Source organism: Sapajus apella, unplaced genomic scaffold (genome assembly GCF_009761245.1).
Source record: "Sapajus apella isolate SASKATOON/1434 unplaced genomic scaffold, GSC_monkey_1.0 scaffold32, whole genome shotgun sequence".
Classification (NCBI taxonomy): Eukaryota; Metazoa; Chordata; class Mammalia; order Primates; family Cebidae; genus Sapajus; species Sapajus apella.
Window position 1 is genome coordinate 2,114,564 of NW_022436972.1, and position 22,537 is coordinate 2,137,100.

General features: G+C 42.8%; 1 protein-coding gene across 1 annotated transcript in view; it reads right to left on the bottom strand.

Moving 5' to 3' along the window:
• FLT1 (fms related receptor tyrosine kinase 1) overlaps positions 1–22,537 on the bottom strand; it is a 194,517-nt gene that overhangs the window by 34,254 nt on the left and 137,726 nt on the right. The window contains exons 16-17 of the mRNA XM_032294393.1: positions 10,245–10,351; positions 4,712–4,844 (exon numbers count right to left, since the gene is read on the bottom strand). Of these exons, the coding sequence (XP_032150284.1) occupies positions 4,712–4,844; positions 10,245–10,351 (240 nt within the window). The remainder of the gene's footprint in view (positions 1–4,711; positions 4,845–10,244; positions 10,352–22,537) is intronic.

Here is a 22,537-nt window from a genome sequence, read left to right on the forward strand (position 1 = left end):
TTATGACCAAGAAGACTTCCCTATGTGTAACCTAAGCTCCCTTTCTTGCCACTTACAGTCATTTTCTTTCATCTTTTTTCAGCAAAAAGGGAGAAATAGAAAATGATGGTTGCTACTGTGGATTATAATAATACTCATAACTGTAAAATAGTCACTAAGTCATTTCTCTGACTTCCCTACCAGGCAGCATATTCCCAGTCTTTCTAATGTGTCTTTATATGAAGATTACAAATCCTCGTGGTTCAGCACAGCAGCCTGGTCAACCACTGGTAATAATTTGTTTCAACCCCAGAGAGGTAGTTGCTAAATGCAATAACCAGGAAAGATTTCTTTCATGGTCCACATAATGCTATGCTGTAATGATTGTTAATGTGTTTCTTTCCCTATCCTAGAATGAGCCAACTTGACTCAGTGGGGCAAGGACCATGTCTGAATCTTCGCAGAACCTAACTTGGTGCCTGGTGCTATCAGTTATTACTATATATTATTGCAGGATGGAAAGTAGTGTTCAGAAATTTGTGTGATGCCCAAAACAAATCTCTTACAGTCATAGGTAACTAGAGGGGCCTGTGGGATGGAGACGCTGAGATTGGTGCCCGTCGGGGAGGGCATTCCCTGGAGTACCTAAGCTACCTTTTATATCAGGAAACTTCCTTTTGCACATCAGGAAAGAGACAGCTCAATAGAACCCAGAGAAATGGTACACCACCAGCATGATAGGCCCAAAGAAGAATGAGTGGAAGAAGTCACTCTTTTGGCTTTTCTTGGGGGAAGGGGAAATAAACAACAGAATACCACTTGTTGGTTAAAATTATGATAAATCCTGGCAGTTAGAGTGTTAATTTACCACAGCCCCCTCCTTTCCCAACCAAGTCTTCTTTCTTAGACCCGTCTGATAATGTGCCTTCAGTTCATTAACCTTCTTTCCTCCCTCCTTTCTTCATTATTGAATCCCTTTTCTCAAAGGACACTTTTTTTTTAAAGTTTCTTGTATTTTATAATGAAGCTTTACTTTTTCCTCATCATATTAGAACTTTTCTACTTTTATGCCCAGCTGCTCAGTGACAAAAATGTCTTTACCTTGCCTCTGCTTAATGTCTTTTATTACCCACTACCCCACGTGTCTAGTTAGGATGTATGAAAATTTCAGTTATACCAGTGTCATCATTAGGGCCTCTGTGTGGCTGTCTGCATCTATCTCATAGGGACATGCTCTGCATTCAGAGGGAACACTGGAGAGATAACACATTTCTGTTTCTGTCAAGCATGCTGCTTTGGTGTCCCCTGAATGTCATTCCTCCCAGAGCATGCAACATGGGCAGAGCTATTGCCTCTGCTTCCTTTTTTTGCATAAAATTGTCCAATAAATAAACCAAGATGAGGACTCTTGAGTTGAAATAAAAGAGCCTCCAGTGGATCTTGAAAATCAGGTGTGGGAACAGTGAAAATCAGATGTGGGAACAGTGCTAGCAAATGCCTTCTCTATACTAGTAAAAACTGGCGCATTTTGATTGGAGGCTTATTTCTTGCTTTATTTGAGATAAAAGATCAATGCTTTTCTTCCACAATGCCTTCTACTGTCTAAAAAGAAAAGTGTCTTGAGCCTGAGAAATATCCAGATCCTTTCTCCTTACACTCCTAAGGCTCTTGCATGTTTGGGGCAGGTGGCATCCTTTGCACTTTCCATAGTTTCAGCCCCGACGTCCCAACTCAGCAGTCACAACACCCATAGTTTTAACAAGTGTTTGGGACGTTTCTTATCAGTGAGAATAAACTGGCTTTCATTTGGCTTCCCTCAGTCTTTTCTTTATTCTCTTGGAAACCGACTGCTGCCTCATAAAACAGCATGAAGCTGTTATGGGATCCTCAATCATCTGATGTGTTGGAATCCTGCAGACCCATGGTTCCAGTTTCAGGGGAGCCCAGTTGCCCCGGACTTGACCTCACCTGATCCTTCTTTTCCCTTAAAATTCTCCTCAGTGTTTCCCGGAATGCCACTAACTAGCTTGGAAGTGTGCTAGGTCATTGCCATACCATGCAAGGATATTGGAATCTCCTCCAAGAATGTCTTGGACTGGCCAGGGGCCCTGGGCACTCTGGGGAGAGTGCATGGTAGCATGGGCTGGGCCACCTCTAGCATTCAGGGCTGGTCTTACAAGAGGCAGCACCAGCCCAGGCACCATCCACTTGCCAAATTCCAGACTCCCTGTATTGTTTGCCATATTAGGTAATTCTGACTTTTGATTATTTTCCAATAGAAAAATGCAATGTTGAACATTATGCTAACTTTTTTTCTTTTTTTTGAGATGGAGTCTCACTTTGTCACCCAGGCTGGAGTGCCGTGGCATGATCTAGGCTCACTGCAACCTCTGCCTCCTGGGTTCAAACGATTCTCCTGCCTCAGCCTCCCAAATAGCTGGGACTATAGGTGTGCGCCACCACGCCTGGCACATTTTTGTATTTTTAGTAGAGATGGGGTTTCACCACGTTGGCCAGGCTGGTCTTGAACTCCTGACCTCAGGTGATCCACCCGCCTCAGCCTCCCAAAATGTTGGGATTATAGACGTGAGCTACCATGCCTGGCCTATTCTAACTTCTGTAATACATTTATAGAAGCTGAATTCTCTCCTAACTTCCGTGATAAATTTATAGAAGCTGAATTCTTTCCCATGGGTTAGTGAAGAATCATTTATTTTTTAAGAAAAGGTTCCTTTTGTTCTTGGATTTCAGGAATTTTAGTGGTAGCAACACCTTTGACCCAAGCTCCAACTGCATCCATCTATCAGGTAGTGTAAATTCCAATCCCACTCACTAGGGCTGCTGATAGTAACCAACACAGTAGATACAGCGGAAATCAGATACAACCTTGTGTATTTCTCTACATTTACAACCCTAGTGTAACTGCCAGTTAAAACAGCCTTTTTTCCCTCTATCTGGACATAATCTGGGTTATTTTCAGTTGTCAGACATGACTTCAAATTACTTTGTCATTTATTTGGCTTAAGAAATAAACAAGTCTTGGGCCTCCTTGCTCCCACGTTAATCAATCAGAGGAGCATACCTCTGGGCCTTTCAGCCACACTCTGCATTGAAAGACAAAGTTAGCAGACTTGACACACTTTCTCTCACCATCAGAAACACTCACATGGACATAAGCCAAATCCTAGCATGTGGCAACTCTGGGGAGGAAAAGAACGATAAGAATGATCTTCATCAAGGAGGTGCTTCTGAAATGGGATTATTTAAACCCACAGAGCCCCAGGGGAATTCTGGTAGAAGGATTAGCAATCTGTGATGTGGTGCGGATCACAATGATACTGGGAAAGAATGAAACGTGGGACAGAAAGCTCATGTGTTCTATACTGCAAGAAGTACATTTGATTATGACTAATAACTCTGGAAAGCAACGTGGGCTGAGAATGGCTCATAATTGTGGGAAAATTATCCCATATTCCCTGCCAAGGTCACTGAGGGGCTGGGCTAGCTGCCATATAATTTAGACTTACAGAAGGAACTAATCCAGTGTGCCACCTGCCCTTAACTACTCCAAATGTAGTTGATTTTTTTTTCCTCCTGTCTGTAGCCATTGCTGGCTTTCTCCTGTCTCTCCAACTTTTAACTGATTTCTAAGCCAAATGCAACATGCTCCTGGGGCCAGTCCTTTCTCAATGTAAGCAGAATCATTTCAAGGCCCAAGAGAAAAACAAAAGCCGTTTTCCCCTCTCTGCCCCCTACATCCTTCACCCCAGTATCATTTGCATGTAAGGAGAGGGGCAATACTGTTGAATTTGGAACAACGGGCTCTCCACACTGAGAGTGACAAGCTCCAAGAACACTGGATCCACAATCTGTTTTCCTTGTTCCAACTACTAATGACTCTGGCATACACAGAAGTGAGTGGAAAACTTTCAGAAGCCACAATCCAAACATTTTGGGTAGGAGTAATTGAGGCTCCAGTTGTTTTGTAGCACCAGAGATTGGAGATTAATGGGCTTTGTGACGTCTGAGCTGGAGGAACTGCAAGGTAGGCTACGGGAAAGCACATTTGTCTGCTGTTTATAGCATCTGCGCTACCTGGAAAACAACAGTCTTTGCTCTTCAAAAGTGAAACTTAAATGACTCCCCTAGGGCTTTCTACTCCATCTGGACATTCCCAGGAAAATCACAGCGTGTAATTTGTGGATTTGTACAGAGGGTGTTTTTTATCCATAGCCTTGAAGCGCACAACTCTTTCACCAAATATTTGATTTTACTGTTCGTTGCCACCCTCAATTATGTTCTGGATCACATATTTCTAATCCCTCAACAGTTTCATTATTTAAGAGTATGTGTACTTGTAAGCTTCCTGTTGGAATGCCTCTCTCCCCGTCCCCCTTCACTTACCACTTTTGCATCTATCTCCAGACAGAGCCCTTTGAGGGAGGAGATGCAAGCACCTTTGCATCTCCAGGGCTTAGACCACTGTCTGCTGCTCAGAGAAGGTGCCTGATAGCCACTGAATGAACAAATAGGTGCTGCCTGTCACCTTATACTGTTGTCTGAGCATTCCATTGGAATTATTTACCTTCGTGTCCATCTCCCTTGCTACTTTGTGAGCAGCTGGAAGGTAGAATCCCAGGTCTAGTTTACTTTTGCGTCTCTCAAAGCACGGTGTTTTTCATGTAGTATGTACTCAGTATAGGTTTATAAACCTGTTGAACACATATCTTACCCAGTTTAAGTCTCTCCCGGGCAAACTCCCACTTGCTGGCATCATAAGGGAGCCACTCACACTGCTCATCCAGGGGAACTTCATCTGGGTCCATTATAATCGATAGATAGTCAGTCTTTATTTCAGAAGAAGACTGAGAAGTAAAGAGATCTCAAAGTCATCAAGAAGAAAACAACTTTACAAATCCTGGATATTCAGTTAACATCCACTGTTATTTGGAATCACTTGGTCGAAACTGTGTGGCCAGGTACAGAAAGTACTTCTCCACATGCACATGCACTCATCACACTTGAGTGTACAATTTCTATTAAACAACTCCTTACTGTTCCCACACTACATTTCTGTAATGTGAGCTCTACCATCCTATCTTGGATAACATGCACTCAAATTCTCCAGTGACCTTATGTGTTTTACTTGATCTTAAACAATTATATGATGGTCTTGCTAAAAAATGCAAAGCATTTTTATAAAGTCATTCCAAACAATGACTAAAAATAACTTTCTATAGCCATCTTGTATAAGCAGGAATATACATTACAGATGGGCCAACAGTGGGATGCATTGTGGCTTTTCTACATATATAGGAAAGGCAAGTAGTGGCAAAGTAAACTGAAGATCCCTGGGGCAGTGAAAGACACATTTCTTATGAAGTGTTTAAACCTTCAGAAGTCCTGTCCTCTTAGTTGCTCCAGCTATCTGGAAAGGTTGTAGCTGAATCCGTTAGTGACACTGGAATAAGGTTACCTTCTATTAGAAATGGAAGTTGAGACCGTATATGGTGGCCTGTAATCCCAGCATTTTAAGAAGCTGAGGTGGGTGGATCACCTGAGGTTAGGAGTTCGAGACGAGTCTGGCCAACATGATGAAACCCCGTCTCTACTAAAAATACAAAAATTAGTCAGGTGTGGTGGCACATGCCTGTAGTCCCAGCTACTCGGGAGGCTGAGGCAGGAGAACTGCTTGAACTCAGGAGGCGGAAGTTGCAATGAGCTGAAATGGCGCCACTGCACTTCAGCCTGGGTGACAGAGCAAGACTCTGTCTAAAAAGAAAGAAAGAAAGAAATTGATTATTTCAAAAGCCAAGGAGTAAATATGGTATAAGACTTATACACAGGCCACATCCTGAGTTCATTTGTCCATTGGTATGATGTCAAGTGAGTAAGGCAGACATCTGCCTTGAAATGCTTTTTTGTCTTGGTAATGCAAATCAAGCCCAGAAGATACCCTTTATTTCAGATCATAGATAACTGGATTTACATTTAATGTCTTAAATTCATATCAATGGGTATATTTCCTGTTAAGGGACACATTTCCAGAATTGATGACTGCATTTCTGTGGGCAGACTCTTGGATATGATGGAAAGAGTCTTTCCCATATAATTCTTGCCCAGAAGTTATGTGAACTTCATTTAAATGAGTTTTGGGGCCCTTCCTTTTGGTGCTTTTCCCCAAACAGGACCAGCGTTGGACTAGAGAAGACAACCTCTCATACACAACCATTTCACACCCACCCGCATTCTTCAGCCCTTACTCACTCTGTTCTGGGCTGTCACAGCTCACCCCATCCATCACTTGCAATCATTCTCCTTCTCACAAAAATTATCACTAAAATGTGTGACAGATAGCTCAAGGCAGAAAGTTTGCTTGGCTTTCGTAAAGGATGAAATGCAAAAAACGATAAGGAGCACGTTTGTCATGTACCATGTTTGCCATTGGTATTAGACTATGAGGGCCCGGCCTGCCAGACACTCTGTGAAGAGTATGAATTCCTATACCAGGGTACTGGGTGCCCATTAGGGAAGCTGCTGTCATAGTAGGTTTTATGACTAAACTCTTTAATGCCCAGTATAGCCAAAACCCTGAGAAACAATCTCCAATCCCCACAGAGCAGAGGATAGCTAAAACCTCGCAAGGGACATCTTGGGCTCATGCAGGATATATGGGGAGGCTGGTAGTAGTGTTGACAGAGGCAGGGAAACCAGCAGTGGTAGGCAGTCTCCCATGTGGCACCCATGGAATTTTATGGTTTACTTCAATAAGGCAGGTGAGAGGAGACACCAAACAAACCTTAAGTGAGGGCTTTGAGGAGACTGTGATAGTAAAATGTTAGTCGGCAAATATTTATTCTTTCAATTGACATTAACACTGAGCAGCTACTAGGTGCTTGGCATGGAGGCTGCACAGTTAAGTGCTTCAAAGCCCAGGCATGGGGGCTGGATGCCTGGGTTTGAATCGCAGGTCAACTTCTGTCCACCCACACACATAACTGTGGGCAAGCTGCCCTCCTCTAACCTTAGTTTTCTTATCTGTAATAATCATACTTATCTCAGGGTTATTGTGAATATTAAATGAAATAATCCATGGAAAGATATTAAGAGTAGGGCCTGGTATGCAGTAAGCATCTATAAATGTTAGCTATAATTACAACAATAAATGTTAGCTATGATGATGAAGGGTGAAGATACAAAGATAAAATGCTGTCTTTATCAATAAGGAATTTACATTGTCATTAGAGGAACCACATGGAAAGATTTTTAGATGTCTTGTTCCTCTTTGCCTCCCCCAATGCCTTTCAGATTTTACAGGCATTCTGTTTTGAGTTAATAATCCCTTGTTCTCATTCTTTCTTATTGCCATCAAAATTTCACAGAATTTTAGAAATAGAAGGGACCTCCCTAATTTAGTCTCAATGTACCTTTCCAGTTTTATTTTTTATTTATTTTTTTGAGATGGAGTCTTGCTCTTGTCGCCCAGGCTGGAGTGCAGTGGTGCGATCTTGGCTCACTGCAACCTCCGCCTCCCGGGTTCAAGCGATTCTCCTGCCTCAACCTCCCAAGTAGCTGGGATTATAGGTGCTGGCCACCACGCCCAGCTAATTTTTGTATTTTTAGTAGAGACAGAGTTTTACCATGTTGGCCAGAATGGTCTTGAACTCCTGACTTCAGGAGATCTGCCAGCCTCGGCCTCCCAAAGTGCTGGGATTCCAGGCGTGAGCCACTGCACCTAGCCCCTTTTCAGTTTAATTTCTGCTGTGCTCCTCTATGCTAAGTAACCACACTACATCCCCGGGGAGTAGGAAGGACTGGGGCGGGCTGTTTTTCTGCTTCTTTCCTTCCAGCTACAGCCTTCAAAGTCTGTCTCAAGCCTCGCTTTCTCAGAAGTTTTTTCTCCCCTTCTCCTCCTTTGAACTCCCATAGCCTTTGTACCTCCCTTGCAGATTTGGCAAGTTTTGCTTCTGTTAGATGTATTTCCCTACGTGGTGTATCTCCCTTTTCAAAACTACTGTGTGACCTTTGTTTCCTTCTCAAGCAGTGGAATTAGTTGCCATGTCTGAAAACCAGTCACTCCAAACGGCAAAAGCCTGATGTTAAACATTTACCATAGAAGATGGCTGCTGGCCTTGTCTCTCATACCAGCACTATGAAGTATACCTTATTGGTTGTAAATATCAAATCTAAGGTCGAATAGCCTGAAAACTAAGGTCTAACTATAGTGACTTTGGTCTAACTATAGTTAACTTTATCTTTCTGAGTCTCAGTTGCCCTCTCTATAAAATGGGAATAATAATATATCTACCTTTTCATATTTTTGGAATAATTTATTGAGATACTAAAGAGCTTCCCATAAGACCTGCATATTAATAAGAGCTAATCTCTAGAAATTGAGGAGGCCTTCTGACACTTCTCAAGTCCTACTGATTTTACTTCCCAAATATCCCTTGACTCTAATCATTTAGTCAGAGCCACCAAAAGAAAAGCCACCTATTCTTTTTTCTTTCTTTCTTTTTTTTTTTTTAAGACAGAGTCTTGCTCTGTCACCCAGGCTGGAATGCAGTGGCATAATTTTGGCTAACTGTAACCTCTGCCTCCCGAGTTCAAGCAATTCTCCTGCCTCAGCCCCCCGAGTAGCTGAGATTACAGGTGCCCACCACCATGCCTGGCTAATTTTTTTTGTATCTTTAGTAGAGATGGGGTTTCACCATGTTGGCTAGGCTGGTCTTGAACTCCTGACCTCAGGTAATCCACCTGCCTCAGCCTCCCAAAGTGCTGGGATTACAGGTGTGAGCCACCATGCCCGGCCTGCCACCATAATTCCTTACCTGGACTACTATGAAGTCTTCTATCAGGTGCCTCTCTATTCACTCTTTCCCTCTCTGGTCCATTTTTTTCACAGTAACCAAAATAATCTTTCCAGACATATATCTGTCACACTACCCGCCCCACCCCACATCCCCACCTTAGCCTAACATCCCTCTCTTCCCCAAGGTTTCCCATTGCTTTTAGAATATGGACCACATCCCTCACCATGGCCTACAAGACCCTGCCTAGCCAGGCCTCGCCGCCTTTTCTTTTCATTCCTTGGCAGCCTCACTTCATACCTTGTTCCTCCTGTTCTCCGCACTGCAGCCCTGGCCTTCTGTCAGTCTCCCCTTCTCACAGTGTTCTCCCTCCCCTGCCCAGCCTCCCAGATGCTCTTCCCTCTGCCTACGACACTCTTTCCTCTCTTCCTTACCTTACCACTCCTCTTACACATTTTTTAGACAGCTACTCTTTCAGCTAACTCAGAGTTGCAGTTTGACATTTGTGTGGCTGATTAAAGCCAGTCTCCCCCAACAGCATCTGTCCCTCTGTCACCAGAGGGCCTTGCACAGGGCCTGGCATGCTGCATTGAGTGGGTATGCAGTAAATATTTGAAGCATGAATGAATGAATGAAAGCTCTTTTCCCACTGGATTTTGGAGAAGCAGATCATATTGCAGGCCTAAGTATAGAAATCCAATGTCCTGAATGCCAACCTGGACCTCATACACTAAAGAACTTAATTTTGTGGTGTGACTGAGAAGGTATAGAACAAGAATCCACTTATTTTTACTTCCAAAATGTTATGAGAGAAGTCAAAGGTGGGCCTTTCCTGATGAGGTCTCACTCTGTCACTCAGGCTGGAGTGCAGTGGCATGATCACAGCTCACTGCTCACTTGACCTCCCAGGCTAAAGTGATTTTCCCACCTCAGCCTCCCAAGTAGCTGAGACTACAGGTGTGCACCACCATACCCGGCTAAGTTTTAAAATTGTTTGTAGAGTCAGGGTCTCACCATGTTACACAGGCTGGTCTTGAACTCTTGGCCTCAAGTGATCCTCCTGCCTTGGTCTCTTAAAGTACTAGGATTACAGTCATGCACCACCATGCCCAACCTCCTTTTTATTTCTTAGCAGAGAGTGAGATTTAGGAAATAAAGGTTCACAGGTCCCCTGCTGACGTTAAAGACTCTATTAAACATATTTTATATCAAAAATATCTTCTGTCCCTGAGAAATATTCATCTGTTCATTGTTATGGCTTTTCTTTTGAACACCCCACCTTGTGGTTAGAGACTTTTGATGATGTGTTTTCTTTCTGTGTTCACCAGGTCAGAGATAGGAATAAGAGGGAGGGGAAATAAGGGGGTCCGACATTTGTTTGCCTACTGTAGACATTAGACCAGGCGTTTTAGGATATATGTAAAAAGGAGCATAGAACGTCATCTATGTTCTTACCCTTTTCATTTTTCGGATAAAGAGGGTTAATAGAAGCCAGAAGAGAGTCGCAGCCACACAGGTACATGTTAGAGTGATCAGCTCCAGATTAGACTTGTCCGAGGTTCCTGAAGAGAGAAAAATCACAACAGTGGTGCAAAAAAGTAACTCCCAAACTCAGAGTCTTTGTGGTTTTATAAAAACTTTATAAAAGAGGCTCAGTTTCCCTACATGGTTTATCATAACGAACCCAATCTGCTGCCACAAAATCAGTCTCTGGAACAAACCTCTTATTTACTGAGCCAGGCAGTATACATGATATTAGCATAATGAACTCACATAGTAAAGGCTTTCCAGAAATTTTGCTGTCAAGTTTGCAAACTTTGTAATCCCAGAAATAGCCAAGTAAAAATCAGAGGAGAAATTAAAAATGGGAAAAAATTAAGGCAGGAACAAAAGCCCATTAAAGTGCCTAATCTGGAATATGTTAAATTTCCCTAATGAGTTTTAGAGGAAATTCTAAAGAAAAAGACAAAAATAAAACTCCAGGACTGTCACAGTTGCCTGTTTGCTCCCTTTGGAACAGCCAGTTCAAAGCGCCCATATCCCACTCCCTGTGTTTCTGATCTCAGCAGCCAGACTGGGGGCCCTGAGATGGAAGAGGGAACTGCTGCACCTGAATCCTTCCGAGTCACCTTCTCTATCAGAAACACAGAGATCAAAAGCTGAGCATCGTATCTCCAAGACCAAAATGAAAAGACTTAAAATATTCAGGCCATAGCTCCAGAGAGGGAACTCTGGAACTTGTAAAGAAATGCCTGCATGGGCCAGAACAGTATTGATTCCTGTGAACAATTTACCTGGAATTCTAAAGTAATGCATTTTTCCTTTAACTTAATTAAAATGAGACAGAAGTGGCTGGGCGTGGCCACTTCTGTCTCATTTTAATTAAGTTAAATGTCTCATTACAGGTGGCTCACACCTGTAATCCCAGCAGTTTGGGAGGCTAAGGCAGGAGGATTGCTTGAGCCCCGGAGTTTGAGACCAGCCTAGGCAACATAGCAAGACCCCTTCTCTTAAAAAAATAAAAAAAGACGTGGTGGCACACACCTGTAATCCCAGGTACTCAGGAGGCTGAGGCAGGCATTCAAGGTTGCAGTGAGCTATGATTGTGCCACTGCACTCCTGCTTGGAGTGAGAGCAAGACTCTGGCTCAAGAGAGAGAGAGAGAGAGAGAGAGAGTGGGAGAGATGTTTATATTCAGGTGGGCAAAGAACAAGTAAAACTTTCTTTTTAGAAATGATGATGTGGATGAGGATCTAATCTGCTGAGCGCTTATCTTCCAAGCACTCAAAACTACCCTATGTAGTGGCAGTAATACCCCAGTTTTATACATGAGCACATCATCTTGGGGGCTGTCTGTTTCAATGCAACAAAGATGTATCAAGTTGCACGAGAGGCAAGGTTAGGGCCGGAGGAGATAGAAAGATTAATGAGGGACAGTGGCCACTCTTAAGGAGCCCATTCAAACCTAACCAAGAGACTTAAGGCAAATACAAAGAAATTAGATTTTAAAAGATTCGGCAGTTGAGTAAATCTAATATATGCAACTACCTAATATTAGTCTAATAATACTTTTTTGAAGAGGTGGCATTTGAAATGAATGTTAATCTGTAGAGATGAAGGCAGGGGAGGGCAGAGGGAACAGTATGAGTAAAGACCCAGACCTGGCCAGGCACAGTGGCTCACGCCTGTAATCCCAGCACTTTGGGACGCTGAGGCAGGCAGATCACCTGAGGTCAGGAGTTTAAAACCAGCCTGGCCAACATGGTGAAAGCCCATCTCTACTAAAAATATTTTAAAAATTAGCCAGATGTGGTGGTGGGCGGCTGTAATCCCAGCTACTCAGTAGGCTGAGCAGGGGAATTGCTCGAACCCCGGAGGTGGAGGTTGCAGTGAACTGAGATCACACCACTGCACTCCAGCAGAGTGAGACTCCGTCTCAAAAACAAAACAAAAGAAAAGACCCAGACCTGGGAAAAGATAGGGCAGTATAATACAAGATACAGGACAGGACCAGACCATAGAGGATTTTGAGCATCTGTGTGATGGGTTTGAACTAAAGGCTGCAGGCAGTTGGAGCCAGTGAAGGTTTCCTGCCCTGAATCACAGCAAATACACAAGCTGGAAACCTGAGAATAACAATAACTCATTGGCCTTTATTGAGTGCTTTCTATTCGAGGGACTTTTCTAAGGAATGACGTGTATTGATTCACTAAAGACTCACAAAAATTCTACAAGCTAGATTATTCCCATTTTATGAATGAGGAAGTCGAGACATAGACAGATTAAGCCTCTTGCCCAAAGTCACACTGCTTGCAAGTGGTGAAGCTGTGATTTTTTTTTTTTTTTTTTTTTTGAGATGGAGTTTTGCTCTTGTTACCCAGGCTGGAGTGCAATGGCGCGATCTCGGCTCACCGCAACCTCCGCCTCCCGGGTTCAGGCAATTCTCCTGCCTCAGCCTCCTGAGTAGCTGGGATTACAGGCACGCGCCACCATGCCCAGCTCATTTTTTGTAGTTTTAGTAGAGACGGCGTTTCACCGTGTTGACCAGGATGGTCTCGATCTCTTGACCTCGTGATCCACCCGCCTCGGCCTCCCAAAGTGCTGGGATTACAGGCTTGAGCCACCGCGCCCGGCGAAGCTGTGATTTTAACCCAGATAATCTGACTGCACATGCTTAACCACTAAACTTCCAAGAGTCCACCACTTCCTCCTCTCTGATCCTTTCAGCCTTTATAAGTGCAAATTAATCACTTCCTATGGGCCATAGTCCCCGCCACAAAGTGTCTTTCAGTCTGGAGTGGAAACTGATGTTTTCTCTCCATCTAGCCCATCATAAAGTCCTGCCCATTCTACTTCCTTGGATCATGAAATTGTCACTTCTCCTGCCCAGCTGTGACTGCCTAAAATAAGGCCTCATCAGTTCTCACCAGGACTACCTCATTGGCCGTGGCTCCCTCCAGTCCGTCCTTTACCTCTGCAGCCAGAATGATCTTGCCAAATCACCAGTTTAAAATCCTATTACTTCTCTGTCTAAATTCCATTGTCTATTCCCCATCACCATCAGGATAAAAGTCCAAATCCTTAAATCCTTTATGCCCAAACTTGCCTCTCTTTTCAGCTTTATCTCCTGCTTTCTTCCCACTTGCTTCAGTCACATCACAGTGCTTATAGTTTCTTAAATACACCAACCCTTCTGAACCTCCATGCTTGGCTTTTGTTATTTCTCTGACAAAATGTGTGCTTCTGGGTGGCTGAGTCTATAACTTACCCTACTCATCAGATTGGGCAAATCAACGTATATGTTATGTTTTCCATATCTCCAAAGAGTTTCATGAGGCTTTTAAAGAGTTTAGTGTCACACCTCTGTTCCTGTGTATTACTTCATAAAACATATAGACTACCACCTCTGTTGCAGATATGTTATAGGTGCTGGTATACAGTGAGAAGAGAAAGGGCATGGTTGGGGTTCACAGTCTGATATTCAAATATGAACTGATGAGCGTGTTACAAGTTCTGAGTGAAGCAGCAGAATGTAGGGCTATGGTTCTCCTGTTCACTACTACATCCCCAGGGTTCAAAATAGTGTCTGGCATATAGCAGACATCCTGAAAATAGTGATTGAATGAATGAATTGGCTTACTTGCTGCTTTGTCAGCTGTGCTTAAGTTTCCCTGAACCTCATGGGAAGTAATTGAGAATAACTTCCTTAAAGAATTTTTTAAGTATGATAACCTTTTCTCTCAGTACACATCCTCACAATAAGAAGACTGTAAGCTCAAGTTCACATGAGTTTGGTTTCTTTCTCCACAGTGACAGTGAGGTTTAATGCTACCTTGCTGTGCGCACGCGCACACGCGCGCGCACACACACACACACATATCCTTGCTTATGCTGCAAATAAGTTTTGTGGAATTTGATGGGGATTGGGATCCACTCAGGACACAGTGGAGATGCCGATAGCATCTTGAGACATTGCATTGTCTGCATAAAACCTCTACAGATGCTTCCCACATGGAATGTGCTAAGAGAGGCCCCCTTGATTGTGGGAACTTTCCCACCACATTCTGTGGGACAGGAAGCTGACCCCCAAAAGTCTAATTCTGCAGTCCTCACTCAAGCAAAATTCATTTCAGTGGGACCAAATGTGTTTGTGTGCAAACACACATTTAAGGAATCAGCTCATTAAAAAACATCTTCAAGATAGCCATTTATCAGGAAGGCAAAATCTATTTAATATTAATAATGTTCAGTACTGCTTATTGAAAAATATTAGAATTTTACAGTATATGCTTGTAGTATCAATGCTCTATTGCATTTGATGGCTCAGTTGCTATCTCTGTTTGAAAAGCGACTGTTAGGGCAGTTCTTATGCTGGGTGACTGACTGAAGAGATCCCTTAGGTGTTTTCTCAGCAGTCAAACATCCACACATAGGACTGACTAGACCCAGCTTCAACTTGCTGGTGACAGCTGATGAACTCAGTGCATGAGATAACCCAGCTGCACACAGGAGGGGAAAGAGGCCAGGGAAACCAGGGAAACGTGGGTGGGGTTTGATAGTAACTAGTAGTTAACACTGGGTCTCAGGGACATGACTCTCATATGATGTGTGTGAAAGACCAGCATGAGGACACAGTATGAGATTACTTTTATTTGGGATACTGACAAGAATATAGCCAATTTGAAGAGTGTACGGTAATTGTATCTATTACAGACTGCTGACCCAATAGCACAGAGCATTCCATGTCAATTACTCCAGGCTTTATATCATTCCTTTTGGAATGGGGAAGGCAGATGCCACACCAGGGATGGACTGAGTTCTGAATGGGTATGTATCTTGTTTGAGGTCTCTGCAGCTGCAGCAACAGCAGCTCTCTGTACACACGGCCTGGGCTGCATGGTCTGGCGGCATCACACAAGCCCTGACATATGGCACTGTGTGGCATCAGACTGCATGAATGCGTAGGCAGCAAAGCCAGCCAACTCAGCTCATGCAATATAACCAGATGGAGTTTCCCAAGGAGTTAAGGAAACACCCCAAGCAAAAGACCAGAGCACCTTGGCCCGGGGCCTGCCTTGACTTAGGGACGGAACAGAGGTTTCATCGGGAAAGGGCAAGAGGACTTTAGGTGACTTTATGAGCAGCTGTGTTGTAGACCAGGTACTCTGTGCCCCAGTTTCCTCATCCTTACAAAGTGGAGGTGATAACAGCCCCTTGCTCACAAGTGAATTGTGTAAACCTAGTGTTAGCTATTATTTTGAAGGCAGCCTTCCTTCTTTCCCTCCTTCCCTTTCCTCCCTCCCTCCCTTACTTCTTCCCTCCTTTCCTCCCTCCCTTCCTTCCTCCCTCCCTTCCTTCCTTCTTCCTCCCTCCCTCCCTTCCTTCCTTCTTCCTCCCTCCCTCCCTTCCTTCCTTCTTCCTCCCCCCCTCCCTCCCTTCCTTCCTCCCTCCCTCCCTTCCTTCCTTCCTCCCTCCCTCCCTTCCTTCCTTTCTCTTCCTCCTTCCCTTCCTCCCTTCCTTCCTTCCTCCCTCCCTTCCTTCCTTCCTCCCTCCCTCCCCTCCTTCCTCCCTCCCTCCCTTCCTCCCTCCCTTCCTTCCTCCCTCCCTTCCTTCCTCCCTCTCTCCCTCCCTCCCTCCCTCCCTCCCTTCCTCTCTCCCTCTCCCACCCTCTTTTTGTTTCTCCATCTACACCCCTTACTCCAACCCTTTTCTTTTTTTTTTCCTTATCACTTTTTGGACCTCAAGTGCAGAATAACTTTTTTTTTCATCCAAACACATTGCATGTATTCTTTAATACAATTTAACTTTTCTTTTTGAAATGAATCATATTTTGACTTAAGTACTCATCAGTTTCTGCAAACAACTGGTCCACTGCCTCCCTGAGAAATTTGCCTGACCCTAGAGGCTGCTTTAGGTGTTATTCTCTGATTGTATTGTTATTGTAATTTGAGTAACTACTTATTTGGGTTTATTGCCCATTAACCTATTAGGACCTCAAGAGAAGGACAGATGTCTTGTTCACTTTGAGTCTCCAGCACTGACTCAGAGGAAGTCTCAATAAAGATTTAGGTATGGATGAAAAGAAAATTATTCAGATGCACCTCGACCTGACTCTCAAGATTCCTGAGCAACATAAGCCACTCAACCAGTGCCACCTCCTTCTATCTAAAACCCTATCACCTGTAATCCAGGTAACCTTACTATGTGGTTTCTCTAGAGCCTATGGAAATATTAAAATAGGCCTGCAGACCTTTATTACTGCTGATGAAGTTTTTAAGGAATCTATGTACACCAATTTGGAACCACTCCTAAGGACAGTGATGTATGGAAATACTGAATTCCCATGAAATTTCAAGTACATTTTCAAGAGTACTTTTAAGTAAGGATACTTAAATTTATGTTATATGACAGTTATGGAACACATTTCTTTTTTCACAAGTTAAATCCTTAAGTCAAACAGGAATTCTGTGGCTTAGAACACCTTTTAGGTGGCTCACTGGTTAAGTCCAGCAAAAGTGTAATACAGAAAGTTTTGCTGAAATGGAATTTGGTATATCATATTAACAAATGGTAATGTTAGCTAACACAAAGTTTTTATTATATGCCAGGTGCTGTTTTAAATGTGTTAATCCTTACAACAACCCTATAAAGATTGGTTGTTGGATCATTAGGGATCATTGTAAAATGGGGATCATCATTAGGATCCCCATTTTACAATGAGAGACCGGAAGCATCAGGAATGTAAGGAACTTCGCAAAGGTTACACAGCTCATGAAGAGTGAGGCATCCGGCTTCAGAATGGGTCCTTTTAACAACCATCCTCTGCCACCTTAGAGCTGAGATGCAATAGAGCAGGATGGTTGAACATGGTTCCAGTTCTCAGCTCTGCCGTTTCCTAGCTGTGTAACCCTGGACAAGCAATTTCATCTTTTTGTGCCTGGATTCTCGTTTTGAACTAACTGTACTTCCCTGTACTTCTAGGATTATTGCAAAACTTAAGTAGGATTATGGATGTTATGTACTTAAAATAGTCCACTGCATGTTCTATAAGCGCAAGATATTAATTACATGGTCCCAGGCCCTCACAGAGCCCAACACCAAGTCCCTAGGCCTAACACCCACTTTTATGATACCCAGTGCAGTTTTATGTCAGCCTAGTTTCTACAGAAGGAATTCAGATGAATATTTTTTGAGTTTGAATTATTTTGCCTCAAGAACTCTCTACAAAGACCTTAATCAGCCTAACTGAATTCCATCAGATTTTTCTAAATTTTTCTTGATCAAGGCCAGCTTTATGTCACTGGTGAGATTTGAAGTAGAAAGGCATGTGTATTCCTGTCCCTCAGCCCTCCTACGTGGCATTAGTGCACAGCTGGTTCATCTCTGTTTTGAGCACTGCTTTCTCCTTGGGAAACCTTTCTAAATAGCCAACACCTATGAGAGGAGTAACATCAATCCCCAACATATTCATGTGAATTAGTTTATCACATCCTTTCTCAGTGCCAGGATAATCATAGGAGTGAATTTGGGGGCAGGATTCAGGAAGAGAGGAGCTAATGTGGAGGGAGGTCAGTCAGGGATCAGAAGAGGGTCAAAATGGAGAACTGAAAACTGATAGCTGGCCAAGGACAATACAAAGGAGTGCCTGAAGAGCCACAGCCATATTGTTTTGAGTTTTTTCTATTCTTGACTTTTGGGATTTAATTTATTAGAGAATATAGTGTCTACTTCCTATTGGATGAGTCCTTTCTCAAACAAGTGACAGCATGCAAGCAATTGTTTGCAAATCAGCCTCTAAAGCCATGACCAGTATTTAGACTGCAAGATCCTGATGTAGTCCTTTTGTGCCTTTGTGATTTTTGTATCCATCAATCATCTTCAAAAAAATGCTTAAAATGATAGCTGTTCTTCTTCAAGTTGTTTTCTCCTATGTACTTACAACTGATAATGAAATATAGTAAGGCCTAAATCTGATATAATAATGTTCTCATATATACTATGGTTTTTGCAATAATAATTATAAAGCATAGCTTAAGTCCTTGGATGAAATTTTAGCAGCCCCATTGAGTTCCAGGGCTATTGAACACTATGTTAATTTCAGAAATGATTTTGGTTACTAACACTTCTGTTGTCGCATTTGATATGGAACTTCCCCTTTGAGAGCTTCATGTGTCCTTGTGCTGGCACTGGGTCCAAACCAAACAAGACCTGTGATTATTTAAAGAAGGTACTTTGACTGCACGGTTCATTCATCGTTACAGATACAAAAATAACACATTGTTTTATCTGTGAGTATAAGAATCCTTTCAAAGGAAATAAAAAGAGCAGACAGTTTCCTTCCTGGCTAATTCACCAACCTCTTTAAATCTGTTAAACATAGCCACAGACACAACTCGTTTGCTTGGTTTCATTTCCTAAACTCGATTTGACAAGATAAGTCAGTGTGCGGGTCCATATGCATCTAACAGGAAATAAAGTCTAAATCTAGGGAATGTTTCATAGCTACCAGGGTGGTAAAAACAATGACTCTAGAGCAAGAGTCCCATTTCAGTGATAAAATTACTGAGCAGGTACTGTATTCAGTTGTTGTGAACAGCATCCAAGGATCTAGTTTTAATCCAATGAGCCCAGACTACTTTCATTCAAGATACTCCATCTGACTCATACACACAGGCTTTTCTAAGATCCACAAATATTAACATTCAAAATTTCTTCCTGTGCAAAATTATATTCTTATATAGACTTGAAACCTGCCTCTTGGAAATTTCACTACCATCTCCCTTCCTTGGTTCTAGTTGTCTTTTCTCGTGTGTCAAAGAATGAGTTAAATGCCTCTTTTGTCAGAAAGCTCCTTAAGTATTTGAAGAAAACAATCATGTTACTCCCACGTTGTCTCTTTTTTGGACTAAGTATCCTCATTTTCTGGTACTATTCTATTCCTATCCAGGATATAGCTCTATTTATTTGTTTCTTTTATAAATGGGCACAATATTTCAGGTGTGGTTGGATGATTGCCAGTCAGGTAATCTGTGTTTTCAGCTAACTGCAATTTTTAAGCAAAAAGGTTGGATATTGTCATCACTCTTATAAAAGAGAGCAAAGAAGAAGGCCAAAAAACTATAAAAAGCAGACACAAGAGTTCAAAAAGCATAGCAGTTGGGGGCAATAGTGAGCAAAATAATGGAATATATATATATATATATATTTTTTATGGCAGCCAATTTGGGCAATTCAAGTGAAAATTACCTCCACTTTCCACAAGAGTAAATGATATGGCTGACAGAAAGGTTTAGAAATTATCAGTAATGCAGTATTCTTAACATCTGACTTTTCAGAAAAGCATAACATTCATAGGAAAAGGAATCAGCATAGGAAGTCTGGAGGCATGTAAAAATAAGAGAAATGGAGAAAATAAAATTAACAGGATCACTGGAAGACTGCTTTTGCTCAATTTTATCCTAAGCCCTCGCAGACAACTTCCTAAGGCACCTCAGGAATGAGAAGAGCGGAGGAAGGGTGGAGACATTCTGAGGTTTATATGGACGCAAGTCTCAGCCTCACCATGTAGTCATTGCGTGACTTTGGGCAAGTTATTTAACTTCTTTGTTTTTCCATATTCCCATCTGTAGATTGAAACTACTATTGACTTGTTTGGATTCCTACAAGATTAATAGGATTAAGTATGTCATGTGTCCAGCACAGTGCCTGCACACAAAGGTACTAAATAAATGTTTCCTGCTAAGTGCTGGGCATGTGCACAGGATACAAAAATATCTCAGACAGTCCTGTTTCAAAGTTTATAATTTGGTAGGGAAGAGAAGCATATCAATCCCAAAATAATAATGAAAAGCAGAATAAAATAAGTACTGGCTAATGATTCTAGAAGTGGGGAGTGAGAGAGCAGAGAATGAGTATCCGCCTCAGCCGTCCATCCTGGAGGATATTCCAGGGTAGAAAGCACTTCAGCAGGCCTGGGAGATAAGAAGGAATTGGCTGGAATAGGGAATGGAGCCTGTACAAAAGACATTCCAGGATGCACTAACGTCACAAACAGAGGCCGCAGTTGGCGTTATGTGGTGAGTTGGGCTCACCAATGCCCAAAAGATTGACTAATCCAATCTGGAAGGCCCCATGGTGCTGCTGATCTGGCCTGGAGCAGTGAAAGAATAACAGCATGCCTCCCGCAGAGCAGACTGATGGTGAACAGAAAGTTCTGAAAGTGGGGAGAAGAAACTCACAGATGTTGTAAATGCACACTTTTTTTTTTTTTTTTTTTTTTTTTTTGAGATGGAGTCTTGCCTTGTCACCAGGCTAGAGTGCAGTGGTTTGATCTCAACTCACTGCAACTTCCATCTCCCGGGTTCAAGCGATTTCCCTGCCTCAGTCTCCTGAGTAGCTGGAACTACAGATGTGCGCCACCATGCCTGGCTAATTTTTTGTATTTTAGTAAAGATGCGGTTTCACCATTGCCAGGATGGTTTCGATCTCCTGACCTCATGATCTACCCACGTGAGCCTCCCAAAGTGCTAGGATTACAGGCGTGAGCCACTGCACCCGGCCGTAAATGCTCAATTTTAAGCACACTGGATTCTGAGAAACCCAGATCAACCTGACAGAAAAAGGGGAGGGGAAGGAAGTCAAGCCTTTGAGGAGACCTACAAACATGCAGAAATGTCACTGCTTCATACCCAGGCTCCTCCCAGGCCATCAAAGTCCAGCCATTGCTGCCCCATATTCCCTGGTGGAGGGGTGGGGACAGACTCACACAGGGGAAGGCAGTCATGCAGTGGCGGGAGGGGAGTCTGAGAAGAGTTCAGTTTGCTCCTGCAGTCTGCCAAGACCAGACTGTACGAGTTAGGTGAGTCAATTCAGACCTCTCTGGAGGTTAATCACTGCTCTGTGTATCTCACAGGGATGGTGGGAGGATATGGGGGAAATGACATCTGCTCTGAGGATTAGTGACATCTCCTTGCTCCCTGTGTTCCCTGACCCGATGCAGCCACTTCTGAGGGCTACATGTCTGGGTGCCTGTTAAAAGACATTAGCAGCTATCTGGGGAAGAAGGTGTTAAATAGAGATGCTAATAAACCGTTTTCTGTATGAGCGAGCAGAAAAGTGAACATAAGATTTTAGAAGGGGCCGGGCGCGGTGGCTCACGCCTGTAATCCCAGCACTTTGGGAGGCCGAGGCGGGTGGATCACGAGGTCAACAGATCGAGACCATCCTCGTCAACATGGTGAAACCCTGTCTCTACTAAAACTACAAAAAATGAGCTGGGCATGGTGGCGCGTGCCTGTAATCCCAGCTACTCAGGAGGCTGAGGCAGGAGAATTGCCTGAACCCAGGAGGCGGCGGTTGCGGTGAGCCGAGATCGCGCCATTGCACTCCAGCCTGGGTAACAAGAGCGAAACTCTGTCTCAAAAAAAAAAATAAAAAACAGAAAAAATTTTATAATAAGGATTATTGGGAAGCTAAAAAAAATACTACTAATAGGCGAATGCTACTCTCTCACTTTTTCTGAAAGTATAAATTTGTGGTGGAGTAGTTTTGGACTTTTAGGGGGCTCTTTAAAATCATCTCCTTCTAAAAGAATAGAGATGATGTTCTGTTTTAAAGAGTTTTGAATCCTCAGAGTTACAATATTTAAGCAACGTAAGTTTCAGGGGAAAAAAAACCTGAAGTACATTGCTTTCTTCCTAGTTCCTCCCCGCAAAATACTTGCATATTCTGAAGTCAACTGTTAGCATTTGGAAATAAGCTACTGAACAAGTTCCATCTTTTCATGTGAAACCTCAATATGCCATAGATATTACATCTAAGAGGTGCCAAGCTGATATTTTATGATGTTGTACATTTTATGTTTTAGATGATTCTTAGCATTAGAGAATTGAAATTGAGGTGAAAACTATTTTCCAAATGGAAGCCACATGGCCATAGCCGGGGTAGGATTAGGCCTCTTTGTATTTTGCTGCTGAGCAAACTGTCTGAGACCTATAAAGGGGAAGCACTTGGAATATTTTTCTTAAATGTGGTTTGTTGATTATGTGTTGCTTCTCTCTGATAATATTTTATAGCCCACTTCATTTTAAAAAGCCAGCTTATGAAAGCATTTGGAATAGCAGCATATGTCTAACTCCTAGGAATTAGAAAAGGAAAACAAATGTACAATTTTAAGTGTGCGAGTTCCCCATCCTGACCTACCCCCCTCCTTTTTCTTCTTTCTTTTTTTTTTTTTTTTTTTTTTTTGA